At 37.4% G+C, this 23,313-nt stretch overlaps 3 protein-coding genes across 4 annotated transcripts; 1 reads left to right on the top strand and 2 right to left on the bottom strand.

Annotated features, from left to right (window-relative positions):
• Positions 1-585: 585 nt before the first annotated feature.
• LOC105182105 (glutamyl aminopeptidase) lies at positions 586-8,118 on the bottom strand. Its single transcript, XM_025301041.1, has 7 exons — positions 8,075-8,118; positions 7,380-7,926; positions 4,835-5,281; positions 4,195-4,378; positions 2,475-2,655; positions 1,362-1,443; positions 586-1,064 (listed from the first exon to the last, which is right to left on the bottom strand). The coding sequence occupies exons 2-7, from the start codon at positions 7,916-7,918 to the stop codon at positions 689-691; spliced, it is 1,809 nt and encodes a 602-aa protein (XP_025156826.1). The 5' UTR covers positions 7,919-7,926; positions 8,075-8,118; the 3' UTR covers positions 586-688.
• A 4,670-nt stretch (positions 8,119-12,788) lies between these two features.
• Trm7-32 (tRNA methyltransferase 7-32) lies at positions 12,789-15,185 on the top strand. 2 transcript variants are annotated; one of them, XM_019840890.2, is made up of 6 exons: positions 12,789-12,987; positions 13,560-13,718; positions 13,804-13,873; positions 14,103-14,305; positions 14,414-14,808; positions 14,882-15,185. In XM_019840890.2, the coding sequence occupies exons 2-6, from the start codon at positions 13,598-13,600 to the stop codon at positions 15,176-15,178; spliced, it is 1,086 nt and encodes a 361-aa protein (XP_019696449.2). In that variant the 5' UTR covers positions 12,789-12,987; positions 13,560-13,597; the 3' UTR covers positions 15,179-15,185. The 2 variants fall into 2 exon arrangements, with proteins under 2 accessions (XP_019696449.2, XP_011137586.2); XM_011139284.3 differs by having other exon boundaries at positions 12,801-13,165.
• Positions 15,186-15,481: 296 nt separating this feature from the next.
• Trhn (tryptophan hydroxylase) lies at positions 15,482-23,194 on the bottom strand. Its single transcript, XM_011139283.3, has 12 exons — positions 22,440-23,194; positions 21,773-21,877; positions 21,225-21,438; positions 20,739-20,842; positions 20,570-20,637; positions 20,451-20,501; positions 17,879-17,977; positions 17,563-17,609; positions 17,323-17,458; positions 16,962-17,088; positions 16,526-16,755; positions 15,482-16,064 (listed from the first exon to the last, which is right to left on the bottom strand). Exons 1-12 carry the CDS (start codon positions 22,731-22,733, stop codon positions 15,710-15,712), a joined length of 1,830 nt encoding a protein of 609 aa, XP_011137585.1. The 5' UTR covers positions 22,734-23,194; the 3' UTR covers positions 15,482-15,709.
• Positions 23,195-23,313: the final 119 nt, after the last annotated feature.

Genomic DNA, 23,313 nt, shown 5'->3' with positions numbered 1-23,313 from the left:
TCAATTTTTCATCGCCAGTGACAATTCGGTGCAGAAAACCCTTCCTTTTTTGTCTTTGAAACAGCATCTCGCACGTCACCAAACGTCTTTCAATGTCTCTCTCCTTCAATTGATGTGGCACTCAATTTCCTGATTTTTGTACCATTTTCAATGCATGTAAACGTTTTCCGACTGTTGATCTATCAACATATAACTCGCATGAAAAATCTTCGAGCGTCCGACTCGAATCTTCTTCGAGTAAATCTTGCAGTTGTGCATCTTTGAATTTTTTAGGTGTCCCTTCGCGTTCTCAGTTGCTCACGTCATAATCACTTCGAAAATGCCGAAACCACTCTTTACATGTGGTACCCGACGGAGCATGTTCGCCGTAAATATCAACAAGCATTCGATGCGTTTCAACAGCACTTTTATTCAGAATATAGTAATGGAGTAACACTTCCCGCAAATGCCGTTTCGTTGGGATAAATGTTGCCATTTTCAACGCGAAAAAAATGATGTTCATCCTTCAAACGAATATCTACTACTGCGATTCAAAGCTCACAAATACACCTTCAAAACACAAATATAGCCGTTTCATCAAACATGAAATTGGTACCACTAACAGTACCTTTCTCAAAAGGCCGGAAACTTACTCCCATACCCAATATTATGTTAAAGTTGTTTTTCGCTCTAAAGTGACGTCACGAACTTACATGGTATATATACACTCACCATTATGCTTTATATTAAATATAACAAAATTAATATTCTCTTCTATCGGTAGGTTAATAGTTACAATGTCAGAACTTGTTATCCAAATATCACTGATGATATCACCCATGGAGTGATATAAAATATAGGTTATTGGTACTATCCATGTAGATTTTGTCATGCTAACACTATGAGTGATATTTAATATCATTGTGTTATTTTCACGATCGTGAAAGACTTGCATAACAGGATAGTATCTTTGAGTTAACCACGTATCCATAATTTCTTTAATTTTAAACTTTTCATTTTGTGTGTCATCAAGTAAACGTTGAAAGGTGATCCAGAAATCATAAGGAGTAGTTGAACGAAACCTACTGTAAAGAGAAAAATTCAACATTTGCGTGTGTGTACGAAATTTGTGAATTTTACAATATAGATACTGAACACATTTTTATTTAACCACGTGTTCAGTTAAGCCTTTAACGTAAATGCATAAATATTGTATACGGAAAATCTGTGTAATAAATAATATACCCCTTTTTAACCCAATTAATTAATAAATATGTAAAGATATAAATTTAGAATAATATCAATTCTGTCGTACACATAGTTACCCTTAGAAACAACGCTTGAAAGCAAAGTATATAATGATGCTACAATATGCTACTTACAATTTATCCAAATATGTTTCGACCGCTAGTTGAAATTTATCCCGTGTGATCATATGCTCTATCATGCGTAAAAGAGCAAAACCTACAAATTAAACAATGCGATGAAACATAATAAGTTTATGTAGTTTAAATAGAGTAAGGACCAAGTCTCATCATTTATATGGTATTTCCTTTCGAGGATATACAGAATGTCCCATTTTAAAGGACTCACTCAAATATCTCAGAAACACTGCGTTAAATCGAAAAATACTTAAGACAAAAGTTGTTTGGTTTGAAGGAGGACATGAGAGAGCGATAGCATTTGGTTTATAGATGGCTCCACTTTCGAAATATTTACTGATCATCAATTTTCTTAAATAGAAATCCCAATTTTCTATTATATCATCTTTTTCTACCAATTAATTTGAACAACTTTTGTCTGAAACATTTTTTTATTTGCTTAATATATTTTGAGATATTTAAGGAAAACTTGGTAACATTTCCAACATTTACCTTACGATATCTCGCTAACTATTCGTCGAAAGAGAAAATATTAGTAAATAAATAGACTAGTATTAGACTTTTTTACTTTATTTATTATCAAGAATATACTACTATAATAGTGCCATAACTTTTATTAATTTAATAATTTTGAAATTTCCAAAGGTCGACAAGTTAACAAAAGTTAGGGCACTATTATAGTAATATATTCTTGATAATAATTAAAGTAAAAAGGTTTAATACCATTTTTCCTTTCGACGAATAGTTAGTGAGATATCGTAAGGTAAATGTTGGAAAAGTTATCAAGTTTTCCTCAAATATCTCAAGAAATAATAGGCCAATAAAAGAATGTTTTAGACACAAGTTGTTCAAATTAATTGGTAGAAAAAGATAATATAATAAAAAGTTGAGATTTCCATTTAAAAAAATTGATGATCAGTGAATATCTCGAAAGTGGAGCCATCTATAAACCAAATGCTGTCGCTGTCTTATGTCCCCATTCAAGCCAAACAACTTTTCTCTCAAGCATTTTTCGATTTAACACAATATTTCTGAGATATTTGTGTAGGTCCTTTAAAATGGGACACCCTGTATATGTATATATTTTTTTTAAATCTCCGGTTAAACACTTACCTTTATTGTAATACCAACGAGAACAGAGTATATCAATTTCATCCGCGATCTGTACACTGTATTCGGAAAGAGCTATCATCCGAAAGTTAGTTTCATAGTGAAGAGTTGTCTGAAGAATTTGGATTGCATAGAGGTGTATTAATGGTAAATGGTCTGCTTTTGTAAATGTTTCGCTGAAAATCTAGAATAAATTAACATGATACAACGAATCTAAAATGCGAAAAAGTACACGATTTAAGATTAAACAAATATAGACCATATTCCAGTAAACATAAATACATAATGGCTATATTATTGCAATACAACAAAATATAGCACGTGATACGAGGTTTGATGAAAAAGTAACGAGAATTTTTAATTTTCTCGGAAAGTATTTATTTAATCTTGGATGTTTATCCCATCTCCTTTAAAGTTGTCCCCCTATGATATTATACACGTATGCCAACGTAGTTTCCAGTTTGAGAAATATTGGTGGAACGCCTCTTTAGATATCGTTTTGTGCTGGATCTGCGATTTCGCCTTTATCTCATCTATCATTGTTGAAAAACGTTGTCCTTTGAGTGTCCTTTTGAGTTTGGGCGTTTGAACAAGTCTGGGTCATCAGCGACGTCAGTAAGCATTTTTTTAACGATGGTTACGCGATGCTGTTTTTGTTGAAAGTTTAGCAGTTTCGGAACAAATTTTGCTGGCACTCGTTTTATGTCCAAAACATTAATAAAAATTACTTTGCATGAGCCGTATGAAATTCCTATTTCTTCAGCAACCTCGCTAATGATGGTTCTTCTATTAGCAAGCACAATCTCTTTAACTTTTCCCACGTTTTCATCACTGGTGGACGTGCTAGGACGCCCAGACCTCGCCAGTCATCTTCGATGTCTTCTCGGCCTTCTTGAAAACGTTTGTATCATTCATAAACTCGTGGTTGTGACATAATATCGTCGCCAAAGGCCTTTTTAACATTTTGAATGCTTCGCTGCACTTAATTCCGTTTTTAACACAAAATTTCAGATAGACTTTCTAATCCGACATTTCACCACACAAAAAATCGCCAAAAAACACTAAAGTACATCTTGCTCATTCGCTCGCCAAACACAAACTATGCGTTGCAGCTGCTTGAAAATTGACACGTTCGTCTCTGGTAGTGCTACCAACACATAAAAAAAGAATCAACCGAATAGACAAGATAGAGCGCGCGCAATTTCAAAATTCTCGTTATTTTTGATCAAACCTCGTATAACAAGTAAATTGCAGACCAGTTACAAAGATATAAGTTACATATTAGTAAATATTTAAGTTACAATATATGTTAGATGTAATTTTCGACTCATATATAATTGCAGTTATGTAACATAAATGTAATATGTTATTAAAATGTTACAGGATTGTTACTATATATAACGAGACCGTAGCTTATATAACAGTCATGAGGTTTCATGGAAATGTTCATGTTATATATTATATAACCGAAGAAAAATTATATATTTTCCAGTAATTGTTTTTATACGAAGTGCCTGACGATAACACTTACATCCATTAAGCACACAAAATCAAATATTTGTCTTGTTATTAGTTACTTTTACATTACAAAGCAGTATTCCATATCTAATGAGGTTTGTATACGATTGAAAAAGGATTAGAAGAATTTAAAATTGTTTGAGACACCAATTATTTGCTTTAAAATTCTTTCGCTTTCTAGCAATTTTGACAGATATATATTAACCTTGCCCATCATATAATGACAGTAAAGCTTCGATAGTGATTCGCCTATCCACTGGTCGGCCCATCGAGACTGAGTAACCACTGCTGTAAACAGCTGACGTACCATTTGGTGCGAAATTACTTGGCTGATATAAACTTTCTGGCCAGGGAAATCGAAATCTCGATTATATAGAACATCCTTTTCACTGTAAATTGTCAATTAATATAATCAAGTGATATGGACATGAGAATGCGCATATAATTTAACTCTTTTATAAACTACATAAGCGTATAAAGTTAGTTTAAAAATTCTAACACAATGAACTCCATTAAGCACAGAATGATAATAACGTGACATCAATTTTATCGTTTTCTACCTCATAATATATCATAACACTTATGTATTATATATGTTGAATCGTAGTTACATTATTGAGCGAGATAATAAAGTATCGATATAATGTTAATGGTTATTCGTGCGATATTTAATAGATGCACAGCCTGAGAAGAAAGTGCATTGTTACGAACGCTTATTGACCATTTCAACGTGAAATCAACGTCGTATCAACATTACGTTTCTGACTAGGTAATAGGTATGTTACATGTTATATTGTGTTTACTGGATTGTACGTTACGGCATTTTAATTATGTGTATTGTGTACCTGTATATCATAAGGCCGATAGATCCCATTGTCTTTATTGTATTATTTGGGAAGAATATGTGATTTCTTTTCGGCAATACATCAGTTAAATTCGTAATAGTCGTCAAGAAATAATTGTCAAGTGCAATTGTATTCATTGCATATTCTAGCATTTGCCGTTGCGATATGTACCAAATTAAGTCATTCTTAGACATGTTTCTCGTTTGAAATTTGTCGTTGTGTTTAAGCACAGCAATGAATACATTGAGAGGGGATATCAACGGCGTATCATAAAAATATGTCCTGCATGCATCTGTACTATAGTTGTTTGTGAATAATATAGGCATATTCGAGAAGGGTATAAAATACTTGGAATGATTAATAGATATATTGAAAATTGCCTTTAATCCGGGCACGTCCCAACATGGAAACACTCTCCGAGCCATGTTAAGTTCCGTGATGGCTAACCTGTTGTTAGAACATATTATTGTAAACATAAAATTTTTAACCATTTTATAACGTAAATGGCACGGAAAAGAATTTTATACATGTATGAATAAGTTATATATAGGAAAAATCGAATGAATTATAGCATGCGTCGTGATGGCAGTGAGTAGCGCGCTCGGTTGCTACAGCTTTTAATGAAGCCCACTTTATCTAACGATAGCTCGAAGTGTGACTTTTTCTTCTCTTACATGGAAAGGGTCGGAACTGTCCCTCACCGACTTTGATAGACTTTGAACATGTTATAGAGCAACAAAAACTATTAGACGCATATTTTTTTCATCGGCGCATCAACGTTACGTTTTTGAGATATTTCACATTATAAACTTAAATGGTCCACTCTGTATATGCACGTTCATCTATCTATCTTTATTTCGTGTAATAAGTTGCATATTATATGTATCATTAAAATTAATTCTCTTGCATACTGTATGTATGAGAAAATATGCATAAAAGGCAGTTATTGAATACAGCGCAACTGAAAGAAATAACACAACACCTATCTACAGCGCGGCGCCTATAGCACGAGATGATATCATCTCGTTTTTCTAAAAATTAATCATGACCATATTGTATTATTATATATGGATGGATTCGACATCAAATGCTCTTTAATTCTTGTCCTCGTGAAATTTTTTAATTTTGCAAAATTAGAGGGATAAGGGAGGAAGATTAAAAATTTTGACACTTTTGAAAAATCTGATTATATCGTTGCAAACAGCATAAAGTACTGTAAAACTTTTGTAGGAAACATTTTTTCATATATCTCATACTTTAGAAGATATTCGCAAAAAATGAAAATGTTAGTTTTCTTTTGGAACTTGTTTCACCCTCTAAACCTTGAGATGCGCCGATAAAAAAAAAATTACGTGTCTAATAGTTTTTGTTATTCTACATCATATCTAAAGCCCATAAAAATCGGTGAGTTCCGACCCTTTCCTTGTTAATCGCGTGACGGCAACTATTGCTGGGCGAAGTGGTTCGCTGTAAGCTCGAGCGACCAGTGCACTATCTATTACCTCCAGGACGCACACTAATTGATTCAGTTTTTTTCATGTATAATCATTATTCTGTTTTACGATTTTTGCAAAAGTATTTGACTCTATTCTTTATCACAATTGGGTCGATACTTATACTGGCTATGGTTATTTGAGTTACCAAACATACTGTATATGAATTATACAAGATATCGCATAACTCGCTAGGAATTTGTGGAGACATAAAGCGAATTAAGACAAACATGTAGTCCTATACCGTTTCGTGATATTTGCAATAATTATTTAGTTATTAATTATAGAAATCTGAGGAGTATGCGCGCGTCAAGATGGATGATTGGAGAAGAATACAACTACTCGCATTATTGCGCGGTGCAGTCGATCCAATTGTTATTGATATGTGATGATGAGAAGGACAACATGCCGCTGTCCGTGTCGTATCTTACCGCTCCTACATTTTGCCAAACACCGGCTGGATCGACTGGACCCCACTAAGTCTGACGGATTCCTCCAATACCGTCTCGATGCACGTTCACTTATCAGATTTTTATAATTAATAATTCAATTAATAATTATCGCAAATGTTGCAGAACTATACATTTATGTTTGTATTAATCAGCTCTATGTTGCCATGTCAAATTCCTCTGTATCGACTTATGGGATACTTTGTATGTAATTTAATATAAATATTGTCTGCATATGGTCACACAAAATTGTATGAAAATTAATTTATATATGTGTCACTGAAGAAAAGACTTATATACAAATGCAAATTATGCAAATTCTTGTTTCCACAGCTATTATTATTTTTAATTGATTTACATACCGACACAGGGATTATCGGTAAACATTTTGTCGATAAATATTTAATAATAAACACAAAAGTATTGGATTAATCGGTGTAACCTTTGATTTTTTCTCATGATAATTATATAATTATCTTTGCAGTTTGATTTATATAAAACAACATAACCAGTATGACATTTGAACTAAAAGAAAAAACGTACATACGATATATATTTACATACAATGATTAGCGATATATCTTGATTCACGCAACTTCTTACCATACATTTTCATGATCTATTTCATCTCCTTTGTAATCATATTGAATTATACCTTTCCAAGGATAATCATAAACGTCGGTGTAGATTGTTAAGTTATAAATTCCGGGAAATATAATTTTATTAAACTGCAAATCTAAAATCTGCGATTGTTTGCAATAACGGTAACCACTTAATTTGTAGTTTACAATTTCTGAATGTACAAAAGTTAGATGTATCGGATCTTTGATAAACAATCCAGAAACGTGCAAATTTATATCTCTAGTTGGATTTTCAATAACGATTATAATTCTAGTTGTACCGTAGACTGTAAGAACAGATGAATATATTTCGAAATTTATGATATATCGAGTTGGCCGTGTGTTATGAAGTAAATCATTATAAGGTGAAACATCCGAGCAGTTTTGCATAGTCATATTTACAGATTTATCATTGTCGGCAATAAAGACGATTGGCAAAGGTATCCTTTCACGGACAGCGTATACCGAGATGTAACTTAATAATAGTATTAGAGATTCCATGTAAATGTTTCGCAAAGACATATTTGTATCTATATAAGGAATTTATTTGTTAGCAGAACGAAATATTAGTTAATGGTAAGTTTTAATATAGTATCATTGTTGCATAATATTGTTACTTAATGTTGATATTAATGTAAGAAAAATAATAATGGATATAAGAAATTCAATATCTCTTACCTAAGTGGATATCTATTCTGTATTTGTTATTTCCACTCCTAGTGTTCGTTGTTTACCGTACGCAGAACAAATACAGCTTCTTATATAGAGATCCATTTGCTAAACAGAAAAAGATAAATACATACCGAGCAATAATACGTCACGTTTTGAAAAACATTTTATCGCTAGATTAATCACATACGACGGATTTTGCAGGGTAATAATATATTATGTGGACTGTATTTTCTATATATATAGTAAAATTATTATAATTGAAATAGGTATATTCGCGTGAACTTTGAAGGGAGCGTTGTAATTGGTAGTGATGAGAATCGTAATAGATTCGGCCGGCGGGAGAGGAGGCAGTCGATAATCTGAGTTCAACAGCGTTTTCGAGAGGGGCAATAGCCGAAGCAATAGCGTTAACAGTAGAAGTGGCAGAAGATGATGCAGGTTCGGACGTCAGGAAAGGAAATGGAGAAATGCCGTAGATCAGTAGCGCCGGTGGAGGTGATGACAGGAGACGTTGTAAATCTGGGAGTCGTGAAGAAGGTGGCGGGAGCCGTGGTCTGGACTTCAGGAAGGGAGGCGGCGAACAGCCGCTGATCAGGAGCGCTGACAGAGGTGGCGACAGAGGACGGCGAAACTGTAATCAAAAACCTGGCGCAAGAAGCGCAATGCCCGGCGCACAAGGCGCAATGTTCTGGCGCACGAGGCACAATATCCCGGCGCACTAGGCGCAAGCTCGGCGCCAGAAGCTTGATACTCGGCGCACAAGGCGCAATGTCCCGGCGCAAGATGCGCAATGCCCAATATACAAGGCGCAATATCCCGGCGCAAGAAACGCAATGCCCGGCGCACAAGTCACAATGTCCTGAAACTTTTACCACTGTATTTGAATATAACTGAGATAAACACAACTATAACACGTAAGAGAAATGAAAAATACAACTGACTCAAGTAATAGCAGAAAGTAGAATGAATAAAAGAGAGAATGTTATATATATTGAGAGTTGCCCCTCGCAACCGTCTTGAATCAGCCTCCCTTTTTTTTTACGCGCAGGATCATGGCACCTCTGCTGCCGCTTCTTATTTTTCAACATAATATATAAATTATTGTTGGTGTACTGAACAATTAATATTAAAAAATATAGTAAATATTAGTTTCATACATTGCTTCGGAAATTTCACTGATTGTAACAAAGTTATAAACTATGATAAAACATATCGCGAAGATTGACAAAAAGAATTGCTTTAAAAACTTATAAAATAGAACAATCTTTTTTATTATAAATATGTCAGTTATTATGTCAGTTATAAATACGTCAGTTATAAATACGGTTATTGATAAATAAATAAAGCTTGATGTGACAGAATTTGATATATTAATAATAAAATTGATATTTTATAGAAAAGCAAATAAATAAAATTTAATAAGTAAATATATATACAGCATGTCTTATAACTAATGTTGCAGAGCTCATGGAGACATACGGCGGGTTAAGACAAATATAAAAGTCCCATATCGTTTTGTGAGATTCGCAATCATTATCGAGTTATTAGTGACAGAAATCTGACAAATAAGCGTGCGCCGAGACGTTATGGCAGGAGCATCAAGCCACTCAGACTAGAGCGCTACCCAGTCGACCTAGAATCTGTTGCCGGTGTGCGGCGAGAGGAAGGACAACGCGCCGATGCTCATGTCTTTACCTCGCCGCACAGTGGTACAAATGGATCTTTTTATGGACAAAAATCGCTGGACGGTGTAATTCTTAACCGATTTCCATGCTTTTTTTAATTTACTCGCGATGAATTGCTCTACAATCGTATCGAGCCCATTTTTTAAATTAGGCCCTCAATTCAAAATGGCAGACGCGCAAATTTGTCAAATGTATAAAACCTGTAAAATATCGAATAATTTTAGATCGGACAAAGTTTATACGGGCCTTTAAGGCCTCCGAGATACATATGTAAGATCGAAATTCTCAGTTTTTGCAAGTGAAGAGGATCTACAGTGGCCCGATATATTTTAAACCTGCCTGATATCCCCACATTATCAATGTATCTCTAACCGTTTAGGAGATATCGAAGATTAAAGTTTTCCAACTTTTCTCCGTTGATAACTCCGCTTCTACTGGGAGTACAGAGTCGTCAATGTAGTCGAAAATGTAGGGTTTTGAGAGGACTTTATTTTGGTGCCAGAACCAGGCCTGTATCTCTAACCGTTTAGGAGATATCGAAGATTAAAGTTTTCCAACCTTTCTCCGTTGATATCTCCGCTTCTACTGGGAGTAGAGAGTCGTCCATGTAGTCGAAAATGTAGGGTTTTGAGAGGACTTTATTTTGGTGCCAGACCCAGGCCTGTATCTCTAACCGTTTAGGAGATATCGAAGATTAAAGTTTTCCAACCTTTCTCCGTTGATATCTCCGCTTCTACTGGGAGTAGAGAGTCGTCCATGTAGTCGAAAATGTAGGGTTTTGAGAGGACTTTAATTTGGTGCCAGAACCAGGCCTGTATCTCTAACCGTTTAAGAGATATCGATGATTAAAGTTTATTATTATTAAACTAATGAGTTTGCGTATATGTATTGCATAAATATATATATGTATATATGTATGTAACATATATTGCTGGATTATTTATGAATTCCATAGTTTAACGTAAAATAATGATATAGGTGACAGCATATCGAGTCAGTGCTTAGATGAAAATAACGGATTAAAGTCAATCGTGTGAACTGGCTGTATTAATGAAGGTATTACTTATCTCCTCTTATTCTGACGATTTCGTCATGTGCTAAAATCTTAGTATATTTTTGTCGTTTTTATAATTAAATAATATTTGGAGTATTATTTTTCGGAGGCCTTAAAAGCCCGTATAAACTTTGTCCGATCTAAAAATATTCGATATTTTACAGGTTTTATACATTTGTCAAATTTGCGCGTCTGCCATTTTGAATTGAAGGCCTAATTTAAAAAACGGGCTCGATACGCTCGTAGAGCAATTCATCGCGAGTAAATTAAAAAAAAAAGCATGGAAATCGGTTAAGAATTACGCCGTCTAGCGATTTTTGTCCATAAGAAGACCCATTTGTCCCACTGTGCGGCGGTTGAAGCAAGAAAGACTTATCCTTGGGCATATTTTCTTTTTTCGAAGGTTTCGGGACAACGAGGGGAATGCAAAGAGGCCTTTCAACTGTACGCGACATTGATTTACTACTTATTGATTACTGAAAATAAAGAAAATTATTCTATCGAAGCATCGGATATTTATTAGCTTTATGTTAATTAAAGAGAAATGTGTACGATTTGAAAATATGTTAGCAGCTAATTGTACAGAATGTCAAAGTTCTTGTAACGCCGTTTTCGGGGAATAATTAAAGGTCATGGTAGCGTTAAAGAGTGGAATTTCATCTCATGCGAATTTTGTCTTGTTCTTATTAAATGTTAGATGTTATCCGCTGCGGACAATAACTCTTCTATTTTTCATCTAATATTCAATGATAATAAATAACATTTAATTGCATTCGTTTGGCTTTTTTTATTTCGAAAATGAAAAAATATATACCAGGGTGAGATTTCACCCATGACAACATCAACATGATTTTCTTTGATGCTTTTTTTAAAAGTTCAAATATTTCGTCGACTCGCGGGATATTTATAATCGGAGTCTCGTCGCGTTAATTAACATGTGCTCCTCCGAGCGGATCGAATGCTCACCGACGGCCACTGTCAGTGCCACGAGCGAATGTCCGGAACGGACGGGATGCTGAATTGAGAAGCAGGACGAAGGGAACGGGACGCGGGCAACGATACATCATGCGTCTCCAGACGTATCAAATCGTTTATTATACAGGAGACTTTAATACGGCAACATGTATGTAGAGGATTTAATATTTAATATGTACTTTTATTTTTCCTGCCCCCCCCCCCCTCCCCACCTGCTCTTTTTAGACCTTCGGGCATAAGACTTGTTCGTTTTTTGTCTGCACTGCTGAATTAGTGCATTAAGTTAAAGTGAAACAAACATAGATTTTCTCACTTCAACTTGTTGCACCAGTTCAGCAGTGTAGACAAAACGAACAGGCCTATTGTCTGGCACAGAGATAGTAACTATGGTTGCAGCACGGACGTAAACCGCCTGAAAGTGGATGTAGCACGGTCTTCCACCACATGAAGATTTTACCATCAAGACCTAAAAGTGGATGTAACATCGTAGTTCTCCTCTCAAAATGGATGCAGATGGCGCCCATTTCCAGTGCGAAAAATCGGTGTCGCCGAAAATGCCGTGTTGGCCGCTCTCAGCTTCCTCTCTGCATGCACTAATGACATAATGAAATTGCTAAATATATGATTTATATACTTTATATGATTTATATACTTTATTTGCTTTCTTTCTGCTATTATCTTTTTCTTTAAATACAATATATGCATTTAGTTATAATAATTTATAATAAACATGATTTATTATATATTTGTATTCTATATTTCCAACAGTAATGTAATATTTTCTTTGTCACAACTATAACATTTCTTATAATCGATAGATACGAACGTTATATGTGTTACTAATATTTCTTGTTAGAATTTATAATTCATACATACAATAATACTTGCATGTGTGCATACACATATATTACTTTTACTTTAACCACTTAGATCGCCATCTTCCCACATGCGTGACGCATGCGCATAAATTTAGTACATAACTGTCGGAACCATTTACTTTACCCAAGTTAGCAGTCTAGTTATAATCTAGATGTCTGTGATCGCAACTGTCTCTTACAAACGAAAATAGCTTTATAACTTTGTAACTAGTAGATGCAAGTAGATGCTATCCTTCGCAACTCGCAACTGGGTGTTTATTTGTTCGCTTCCGTGGCGGTTGGATGCGGTTTCTGTAACTACGCATATTTTTTGATCGTGGGAACTGCGTACGTGTTGTCTCTGTTTTTCTTTCATCTTCATAATCGTTGACCGACGTAGAGGATAGGGTGTAACATCTCTGCCCAGAGCCATTTATTGAGCCAGAACCAGAACCAGCAACTGGATGTTTGCAACTTATTTTGGATCGGGCTTTATTTATTTATTTGAACGAGTATTTCGTCCGTGGTGAGATCAATTTCGGAATAGGCTTGTAATCCAAGATTGATATAAATCAATCAGTATGGAGACGGTTCTCTATTTTACAATAGTATGACTCCGTTATAGAAAAGATGAATATTATTTGTTTGTATTACCGGAAGATGAACGTGTATTTAATTAGATTTTAAATTGCCACGTAAAATGAAAACTATTGGAAATACAAACTCTCTAGAGACATATAAATCCACGTGTGCTAGAGCGTGGTATATGTTAATTATATAAATTTGGTTAGGTATTGGCTAATGTACATATAAGAGTAGCAGGCATATGCTTTTATATTTTGTTTATTTATAAAATTATATTTATATATGCTTATAACAAATTGTAGCCTATGCACATAACTGTCTAATATAATTTACAGTATAACCACAATGTGATACCCATATTTAAACCACAACAATGGGGAAAACATCAAAAGACAAGCGTGACATATATTACAGGAGAGCTAAGGAAGAAGGATGGCGTGCACGAAGTGCTTTTAAATTACTCCAAATTGATCAGGAATGTCGGATCTTTAATGGTAAATACTGAACAAGAATAATAGCATAAATTTGTCATTCTATTTTATTTTAATTTGTCTTTTAATTTTCATTCAATTCCTGCAGGTGTATCCAAAGCAGTAGATTTATGCGCTGCACCTGGAAGCTGGAGTCAGGTCTTAGCTCTTAAGCTGAAGTAAGTACAAATATCTAATACCAATTAACATCGTATTCTATATACTAATCAATCTAGTGCAATATTGTTTTCTATATTCCATGATTGTATTAGTACATAAGATATTACTTAATAAATGAGCAATGTTCAAGGAATGTTCAAGATTCAACATTTTGACAAAAACAAAGAAATGTGTTATGCAATGAAATAAATAATATTTATTATATTTTGTATGTTCCTTTTTCAATAGTGAAAACTATAAGAAGGCATTGGAAGAATCTTCAGCTGCATCTCCTCCAAAAATTGTGGCAGTTGATTTACAAGCAATGGCACCTCTGGAAGGAGTTATTCAATTACAAGGTGACATTACCAACACCAACACAGCAAAAGAGATTATAGCACATTTTGATAACACTCAAGCAGATCTGGTTGTATGCGATGGAGCACCTGATGGTACATGATTTTATCTGTTATTTGCATTTTCCAATCTAAAAGAATATATATTTAGGATTAATTAATCATTGATTATATTATGAACAAATATATTTTGTGCTCCCATAGTAACCGGCTTACATGATATGGACATATTCATTCAATCGCAGTTGCTGCTAGCTGCTCTGAATATAACTACACATATTTTAAGACCTGGTGGCACATTTGTGGCGAAGATCTTTCGTGCGAAGGATGTGACATTCTTATACGCTCAATTGAGGATATTTTTCTCTTATGTATACTGCGCGAAACCCAGCAGTTCCCGCAATTCTAGCATTGAAGCCTTTGTGGTCTGCAAGAACTATTCGCCGCCGGAAGGTTACGAGCCGCACATGCTGAATCCTTTACTAACGCACGAGCCGTGTGACTTTCAAAAGCTGACAGGAGTCAACAGGGTCATAGTTCCATTCGTCGTGTGCGGAGACTTCAGCCAGCCCGATTCGGACACGAGTTATCCGCTAAACGTGAGTTTCTTTGTCTTACTTTATTTTTGTTTCATTGCTCCTCTCTATCTCGAATATTTGAACATGTTTTCAGTACAAAGGAGAGAAGTACACATACCGCGAGCCAGTGCAGACTCCTATAGCGCCACCCTATGAGGAAGCGTTATCTTTATCGAGAAGCAGAGACTTTCATATGGCTGATGTTAGTGTGATAATCGAGAACGAAAATATGAATACAATTTCTCTCTTTAAAAAGACAGTCTTACAACAGAGTCAAACTGAGATGAATGTAGAGGCGAAAACAGTGCAACAGGATCAAGATGAGGATGAAACGCCTATCGATATGTTACAAAATTTATATGTGTCTGATGCAAATAAAGTTAATAATTAAGATTCTACAAAGATGTTTCTATTATCGTTGCATGTTTATATTATTCTCAAAATAATAAATGTAGAAACATTTTTTATGAATTCCTGTTCCCGACACATCTGGATGTCCCGACATCTATTTTCAAAGAGAAAGCATTTCATGCACGAGTCAATGCAGTATACGTAAGGAGCCGTATTGATTAGAAAATAAAGATTTCAATGAAGAAGTAATTTTTCCGCAGATTTATACCGAGATTGACTGAGCTTTCGAGAATTTGTTGAAAAGATGTTGCATTCGATATGAAGAGTCACTAACGAGGTTGAATTCATTGAGACAGCGTTGCATTTATTTTCCATTCAGTTATAATGAATCGCAATGAACTACACTATATATGAGCTAACACTTTGCTTGTTACATTTATCGTAAACTTGGCTGAAGCAGGAATAATTCGCTAAATGCTCTAATACCGCTTGTCCCGGCTAGGATAGATATTCATAATAGCAGAAGGGAGAAGAAAAAAGAGCGATATTAGTGTTATTATATTATTGTCGCTTAATTTCCTATCGCAACTGCATTCTCGTCGTCGTGACGCAATCGCTGATCGATGTCTTCCTCCTGAGGACGCACCTCTTCGGCGTTGGGACTCTCGTCCTGGCCGTCGCTGTCCGAAGTCGAACTGTCCTGCGGTATTTCAATCCCCTGCGTCAGCAAGCTCGTTATCCTTTCAACGTCCACGGTGTCGTCCTGCTCGTGGATCTTCTTCAGGGCGTTCGACACTATGCAGAGATCACCTCGCAGCTCGCTGACCACCGCCGTGATCTTCTGCGCGTCCGTCAACACCTCCACTGACTGAGTATACGGATTGTAACGTATCCCGAAGGGACGTTGAATCTGATTAGCGAATGCCCTGGTGAATAACGTGGATATTAATATCTCGAATGACGCGATGAAAATAATATCAAAAGTAAGGATGAGACGAAAATGGCGTCGCAATATATACAGATGCATTCTATATAACTTTGAAGTAAAAAGAGATGTCATTCTAAGAAGAAAAAATCTCGTAAATTTCACCTAACTAAATATTTTCTTATCGTTCTCCTGCCTTTGAAATAAAGTGGAACTAAGCGGTAGAGGCGCAAATTTAGCGAACCGTTTGCTGCAATTTTTTTTTTTTCAGAGAAGTAAAAGCTCATTTTTAGAGAAGAGTATGCGATCTTTACAAATGTACTCGTCATATTTTCAAGGATTTATAGCTTCTCATTTCATATGTTAAGAAATAATAAAGCTTGGTGCTCTTGGTAAGTCAGAAGAGAACGGGGGTGAGATTCTGTGGGACACAAACTTTGTGTCAAACGTCAAGGTGATTACCGCATTTTCTCCTTCGCTTCCTCGATGCTGTCCGTGTAATAATATGCGTTTTGGAACGCGGTGATGATACATTCCTGCTTGCACGTAACATCCGGCTCGAATCTCATCATTTTTTCCGAAGCAGTGACCGCGTGCCTCAATTCCGCCACCGATGATAACAGGCCCGCGCCGTAAACGCGAAGCATGCCGTCTTGCTTGCACAGGCCGAATTCCACGGTGAAGAAGTAGAGCTGAGATAAGATAGAAGCGGTGCGATAGCAAAGAGAAGCGAGAGAAGCGAGAGAGGCGCGGGGAAATAAAAAAGAACAATAACGATTTAGTTTCGTCAGAGAGCGGAGATCGCAGGTACGGCAGGTTTAATTCGCGATAAATCGCGAGGTGAGCAAACGACACCTGCGCAAAGGCAATTTCATCCTTTCCGCCAGGAGAGACTTACGGTCGCCAGTTTGTCTATGTCGTCGTCCGATGCACCGAGCGAAGCCAGACCGAGTTCCTGAGAGAACTGCGCGAAGTTCGGGTTGGCCAAGAGCGGCATGTGGCCCAACAGTTCGTGACAGCAATCTCTGATAATATATAATGATAAATCAATCGCGAAGGATCACCGGCTGCTTCACGAGCTGCCGCGATCGTCGCGACATCGCGACAAAGTCGCAGCAGAGTTCCAAGCTTTTTTCTCCCCATCGCTCTGATAAGACTTTCCTCTCTCTCTGTCTCAAAAATTTAACTTTTTCTTTCGCAAACTGCAAAAAATTACTCGATCGATCGTATTTCTCAAATAGTACGCGCTGCGAACTCACGGCTCGGGGGTGTAGAACGGGTCGGAAGAATGTCGGATGTACTGGGTGCAGTGGAACACTCGGAAAGCAAGTCCGGCGAGGAAATCCCGCGGTGAGAGATAACCCGCGACCGGGCGAAGTTGAAATCCCGTCGTTCCTGCGGATACAGATTTACGTTTCGGGTACGTCGTTATTGCTCCCGTAAAAACAGCGGACGGACGTAACGTCGATTTACATACCGCGGCCATTTGTGTTACTTACGCTTGAGGAAAACGTTCACATCCTGCAGCTGAGGTATATTGTCCTCCCTGAAAGGCGATGTTTAGAAAAATATCAGGTGTCTTGACGTGTATAGGATTCTTGTAATGAATCAATCCTGTCATCTTGTTGAAATTAGTCAAACGCGCGATATATTTTAATTTGTTAAGAAATTAAACTTGCTGCATCCGCTTCGACAGCAATTTTAGCTCGCGCCTGTTCGCCGTGAAATGGCGTCTGTTACTGTATACTTTGTCCTTTGGAATTTTTATATTATACCTGCCTGAAGGTTCATTAGAGTCTCTACATTAAAAGATACCTGTATCCGCAATACTTGACCAGCTTCGGCCAATTTTCCAAGTATTCCTTGCACGCGTACTTCAGATAAAGCTCGTGCAACTCACGGAAGACAGTTCCCCTGAAGTAAAAGGACGAAGGTACCTTAAAGTATTAAGTATTGAGTATTGAGAGCATGTAGAATTAAATCCTTAAGTTCCTCGCGTGTGCATCTCATCGCGATGCTTTTATCCATTTCATCTCAAGCGAGATTCGTTACACCCAAAAAAAGGTATTCTATTTGTAAGGTGATTTTTCCCATAGTTTCATATTCTAAGCGAAGCCTTTTGTAGAAAAAAGATTTCTCTTTCGATCAAGCGATTAAAGTGAACTATTCATCTAAAATTTATTAGATATTATTCTAACTGTTTTCCTCTTATTTCAAGAGGATTTCCTCTTATATTAATTAATTTTCCTCTTATATGAAGAGGAATATGTTGATTAGAATGTCGGCTTCTTTTATTCAGTCATGCTTTACCTCCATATATGAACGAAAAAATAACCATATGTTCATCATCAGAATATTACATCAGAATATTTGTAAAAGATTTTTAAAAGAAGTATGTATGTTGCTGTAACATATAACGAAAATGATTTACTCACATTTGGTCAAATACAGTTTATAATCTATTGCAAGAAATTGGATAATATATTCTTTCTTTCAACTATGTTTCATATAATCGGTTATGATAAACATTTTTGTAGCTACAAAATCCATAAGAAAACTGATTGGAAATTTATTTGTTATAATGATCTTCATTCGTGCCTACTTATTGCAGAACTGGAGCCAGAAGTACATCTATATACATTACTTTTCGCTATACATTATAATAATTTTTTTAAATTAATTTGTATAACCAGTAAGAATAAATAATAATCCTCTTAAAAAAAGATTAAATAATCTGTGTACAAGAGGAAATTTATATTAAAATCAATAAGATTTGCTTTATACATATAACATATAATCCCTCTAACTTTAGAGAATAATGTGGTTATAATATTTTTCTTTTGATCTTAGAGGAATCCTCTTGAGGTCATATGTCAGAAAATAAAATCCTCTAAAATTGAGATGATTCTGCTTGTTGTGAAATTACTTTTTTGGGCGTACAATGACTTGAAAAACCGTATAACAATCGCCGTCATTGGATCATTCTGTTTTGTTCGACTGAGAAGCTTTCGTTCTGATCAAGTTTGTTAAAGTCGTACGTTTGCTCGGGGTGCATCGTCGCATTCGACTCGCAGAGGATGCTGCGTTCGCCTCCCGATCTCTCGCTGCGTCGAGGATAAATCAAATTGACGCAATTAAGGGTGCATTCAGCGTGTGCCAATCTTATTTCGATCCAACTATTACAAAGAGACGTACGGAGTTGAGGAAGACTGAGGGAGGTGGGGCAGGATAGAAGAGAGTAGAGCAGAGAGAGAGAGAGAGAGAGAGAGAGAGAGAGAGAGAGAGAAACTTTCTCGTTTGAAATTGGTGAGAGGTGAGAAAAGACACACCGAAGATACCGAGTGGGCGTATAACTTAAGTATCACGAGACGGAAAGGATTTCTTCCATCCGGCGTCGATTGCCTTCGTGTACACGAAAGCACGTTCGCAGTTTGCTTCGCAGTTTAACGAGCAGAAGTTGCACCCTGCGTCTGAAATTAGGGGGTTGATCGATCCGTGGCTCATGACACGCGCGTCGTGATATTTAATTTACAATTATTTCGCGACGACATTTCGTTCGCCTAATTAATATGAAGCAAAAATCTTCCACGTTCCTCTTATCAACATTCGTGGGGTTTGTCCTGACGAATCAGTCAGGTCTGCACTTGCTGACGAGTCATTTTTGGCGGTTGTTCGCACCGTAAGCGCAAGTTTTAAAAGAAGGAGTGAAGGGAAGCGATTGAATGCTGTCAAGTTAAACAAAAACTGCAGTTTAATAACCAAAAAGCTTAAATGGCACCCGACAGTTATTCCACCGAATCGCGCTATCACAAGAAGTGGTATAAGAAGTCTCGCCGAAAGTCGAGGAAGAACAACGTATAAATCTCGTCTTCTCGCATCTTCGATATCTTGTCGAACTTTCTCCCGATAGATACAGGACTCATGTCCGTGTATGAGAAATTGCGACTATGTAAAGACAACATTCAAACAAACTCAACGTTCGCGGTTTTTCCACACGGGAATATCAATACATAATGTCGAAGACTTAGGTCTAAATTCTAAGCGAAATTATGATGATACAATAAACTTTACAGAGCCCAGATACAAACAATTTTAGAAAGCGGATGAAATTGAGATTCGTCAAGAACAGCGATAAAATTATCAATTAGGAGATTGATCATCGTATCGAGGATATTATCAAAAGGATCGAACGAAGTAAAAGGTGGAACAAATATGCTGCATCTACTACTGTATTAAAAATTAAAATTACTTGTTAAAAATTAAAACAAAAAGAAATGTCGGACAGTCTCGTTCAGTTTGATCAAACGAGAAGAAGGATGCACAAAGCTTTATCGTACTCATAAATTTCACGCATGTAACGACGTCGTATTATCTCAAGGATACGTACCAGGTCCTGATTTCCTCCGACGTGTATTGCACTCTCGGGATCGGTTGACCGCTGGAACATCCACGTTGTTCGCGATTAAGAGCGTCGTTTCATGGCGCGTAAAGAATAATTTTACTTACTGCCTGTAATTGTTAGCGATATCGGCGAACTCTTCGCGACGTTTGCGATACACGGGATCCTTGAAGCCCTGAAATTGCCGAGCGGTCGCGTTAAAGCGGGAACGCGAGCGGAAACGGAGAAAACACGACGGTGAGTAGCATGCACGAAGTCACTCTACGGAAAACGTACAGGATGATCCGCGTCCAGGTCCGACCCGTACATGAGAACCTTCTGCGCTCTATCGAGATCCGATATTTTCCGCGGGAACCAGGGCATATCTACTTCACTGAAATCTACAAAATTGAAGTTTCGTTGCGTCCAGCTTCCGCCACACGACAGGGTGTTCCACTAGCGGGACTTCCGCCCGCGGACGGAACAATGACGAAAGTGCCAGGTAAAATTGGAAATCGCTCACTGACAGCGAACGTGAATGTTGAATTTACATACGTTGGTCATCGTATCGAGAATATTATCAAAAAAGTAGAACGAAGTAAAAAGGTGGAACAAATGTGCCGAATCTACTGTATTAAAAATTAAAAATTATTTGTTAAAAATTAAAACAAAACAGATTTCGGACAGTCTCGTTCAGTTTGATCAAACGAGAAGAAGGATGCGCAAAGCTTCATCGTACTCATAAATTTCACGCATGTGAATGTTGTATATTCGCACACTCACCGAAGCTGGTCGCGGCTGAAAGGGAAGGCGCGCGCGGTATACATCCGATGTGCTCGTAATGGGCGAGGTTGATCGCGGCCACTTCGCGGCTCAACATCTTCATCAGCTGTTCCATCCTCTTCGAGTCGCACTCCACGTCCACGAGGATCTCATATTCGGAGCCGCGACGCAGAGATTTCCTCGACTCGATGTGCACGACGTTCACACCTAGATCCTTCGCGCGACAAAGAACACCCGTCTCCTCTCGATATCTTCGATCTCATCGAACGTGTTCACTAATGCCAGCTATTTTTACTCGAACATTGTGTCTTTGTACTTCGCGCCATTCCAAGGGCATTTAACGGTAAATTTTGCAACAAAATTGAAATCAACATTCTTGAAATGTGTCGACGCGTAAACTTCCATTAATTTCTTTCATTTGATAATTAACCTCTGCCGCGCTTCTCAATAAAACAAGGTGGAACGTGGAAAAATGGCGTACTTCGAAAATCCACGGTTATTGTTAATTTTATCGCAGGCATACCGAAAACATGGGACATACAGCATACCTGAAATACTTGAAGCGCTCGTGCCAAGCCGCCGATTTGGTTCTTCAGAGAGAATATCACAGAATTCTTGTTGTCGTTGGCTGAGTTATTTTCATCCATGGGAATCTGATTGAACGGAAGTACATACCTATTGTTAAAATTCTTCCGAATATCTCTCGTTCGCCATCGTGTAATTTCGCGCTTTTAGGACACTTTCACTTTCGCGAGAGTCTGTTCCGGTCTCGAATATTCTCGGTCGAGGGAGAATCATGGCGCATAAATAAATACACGCGTAACGCAGTAAATTAAAACAATCCCGACGTGGAATGACGAAGGGATTTATTCGCTGCAAACATAATCATCGACGGGTCAGGACTTTCTCCGCAGTATGATGCCGATTGACCGCGACTGACTCTATTTTACGCGTCCCGCATTATTCTGGAAATAAATAAATAATATGGACCCCTCACAAGTTGTTGAAATTAATTGTTGAAAAATTAAGGTTAATCCTCGAGTTATTTCTGAAGTGCACGTTTCTCTTCGTGTAAGATATTACTGCCGTTAGTCGGCATCGCTCGGTTGCTAATTAATGAACAAGGTGAAATTTCTACTACGACGAAATGTTTCACAAAAAATAGATTAATTTCTTTATCGTCCTTCGGAGCTGTTCAAATTTATGGTAACGTACATCGCGCGACTTGTGCAGCGGACTTCCCTCCTTGATGGCCCAGCTCTCGCCTCTTCGGTACAGCCACACCCCGAGAAGACCTTTCCCTGATCCACTCATGCCAACTTTTATGCAAACGAATCTGCAGGACAGAAGACCCCTTCGTCGGCGATGGCAATTGTATCGCTTTGAATTTATTCTCCCTTTTCTCCTCGTTTCTTTCTTCTTTTCTTTTTTAATTTTCTGCGCGACCGCGACGACGTCGGCGACGATTCGTCGTCTTCGAGGATATGCGCGACAGTGTGCCGGTACCATCCTTAACAGGTCCTCTTAAGACCTCGGTCTCCTCCGTTCGCCCTCGTCTTTCTCAATGACGATCTTACCGTGATTGGGCGGCGCATGGCAGCGCCAGCGATTCCCATTGGTCGGATAAAACCTTTCATGGGGTTGAAGACGAGTGTTGGTTCACCCCCGTTTAACGTGCCAGTCCTCGAATGTATTCCTCGTGACGTCACTGGAACCCACAGCTTGTGTCATGCGAGGAGGCGCTGGAAACGAAGAGCGCGCGCAAAAATTGCAGGATCTTCAATAAACGGGACGCACGGGATCGTTTATTATCTCGTTGCTCTTCGCGCTGATTTTTATTTCGATCCGGACGATAAAGCGAAGTTTCGTCTCTCTTGCGCGATAATTCGCAAGCTCGTCGTAGATGTTGCGCAATCGTCATCTCGTCGTTAAAATCATTACGCAAGATTCTCCTACAATTATCTTCGTGTATCTTCATGTAATTATCTTCATCGTGCGATCGCTATGAAAATTGCGCATGTTACAAATATTCGAATATCTTACGAATACTTGTGGTTAAAAGAGAAAAAAAGCAGTAAGACGATCCCCC

Source organism: Harpegnathos saltator, unplaced genomic scaffold, assembly GCF_003227715.2.
Source record: "Harpegnathos saltator strain DR-91 unplaced genomic scaffold, Hsal_v8.6 scaffold4, whole genome shotgun sequence".
NCBI lineage: Eukaryota > Metazoa > Arthropoda > Insecta > Hymenoptera > Formicidae > Harpegnathos > Harpegnathos saltator.
Note: the sequence above shows the minus strand (reverse complement) of the source record. Positions and strands in the feature narration are given on the sequence as shown.

Excerpts from the sequence above, each read along its gene's own strand:
- LOC105182105 (XM_025301041.1), bottom strand. The coding sequence starts at position 7,918 with ATGTCTTTGCGAAACATTTACATGGAATCTCTAATACTATTATTAAGT. Across the intron at positions 4,379-4,834 it reads ATCGGCCTTATGATATACAG|TGAAAAGGATGTTCTATATA; the intron begins GTACACAATACA and ends GACAATTTACAG. Across the intron at positions 2,656-4,194 it reads GTCATTATATGATGGGCAAG|ATTTTCAGCGAAACATTTAC; the intron begins GTTAATATATAT and ends AATTTATTCTAG.
- Trm7-32 (XM_019840890.2), top strand. The coding sequence starts at position 13,598 with ATGGGGAAAACATCAAAAGACAAGCGTGACATATATTACAGGAGAGCT. Across the intron at positions 13,874-14,102 it reads GTCTTAGCTCTTAAGCTGAA|TGAAAACTATAAGAAGGCAT; the intron begins GTAAGTACAAAT and ends CTTTTTCAATAG. Across the intron at positions 14,809-14,881 it reads ACACGAGTTATCCGCTAAAC|TACAAAGGAGAGAAGTACAC; the intron begins GTGAGTTTCTTT and ends ACATGTTTTCAG.
- Trhn (XM_011139283.3), bottom strand. The coding sequence starts at position 22,733 with ATGGTACCGGCACACTGTCGCGCATATCCTCGAAGACGACGAATCGTC. Across the intron at positions 17,610-17,878 it reads GTCAAGTATTGCGGATACAG|GGAGGACAATATACCTCAGC; the intron begins GTATCTTTTAAT and ends ATCGCCTTTCAG. Across the intron at positions 17,089-17,322 it reads CCGTTCTACACCCCCGAGCC|AGATTGCTGTCACGAACTGT; the intron begins GTGAGTTCGCAG and ends ATATATTATCAG.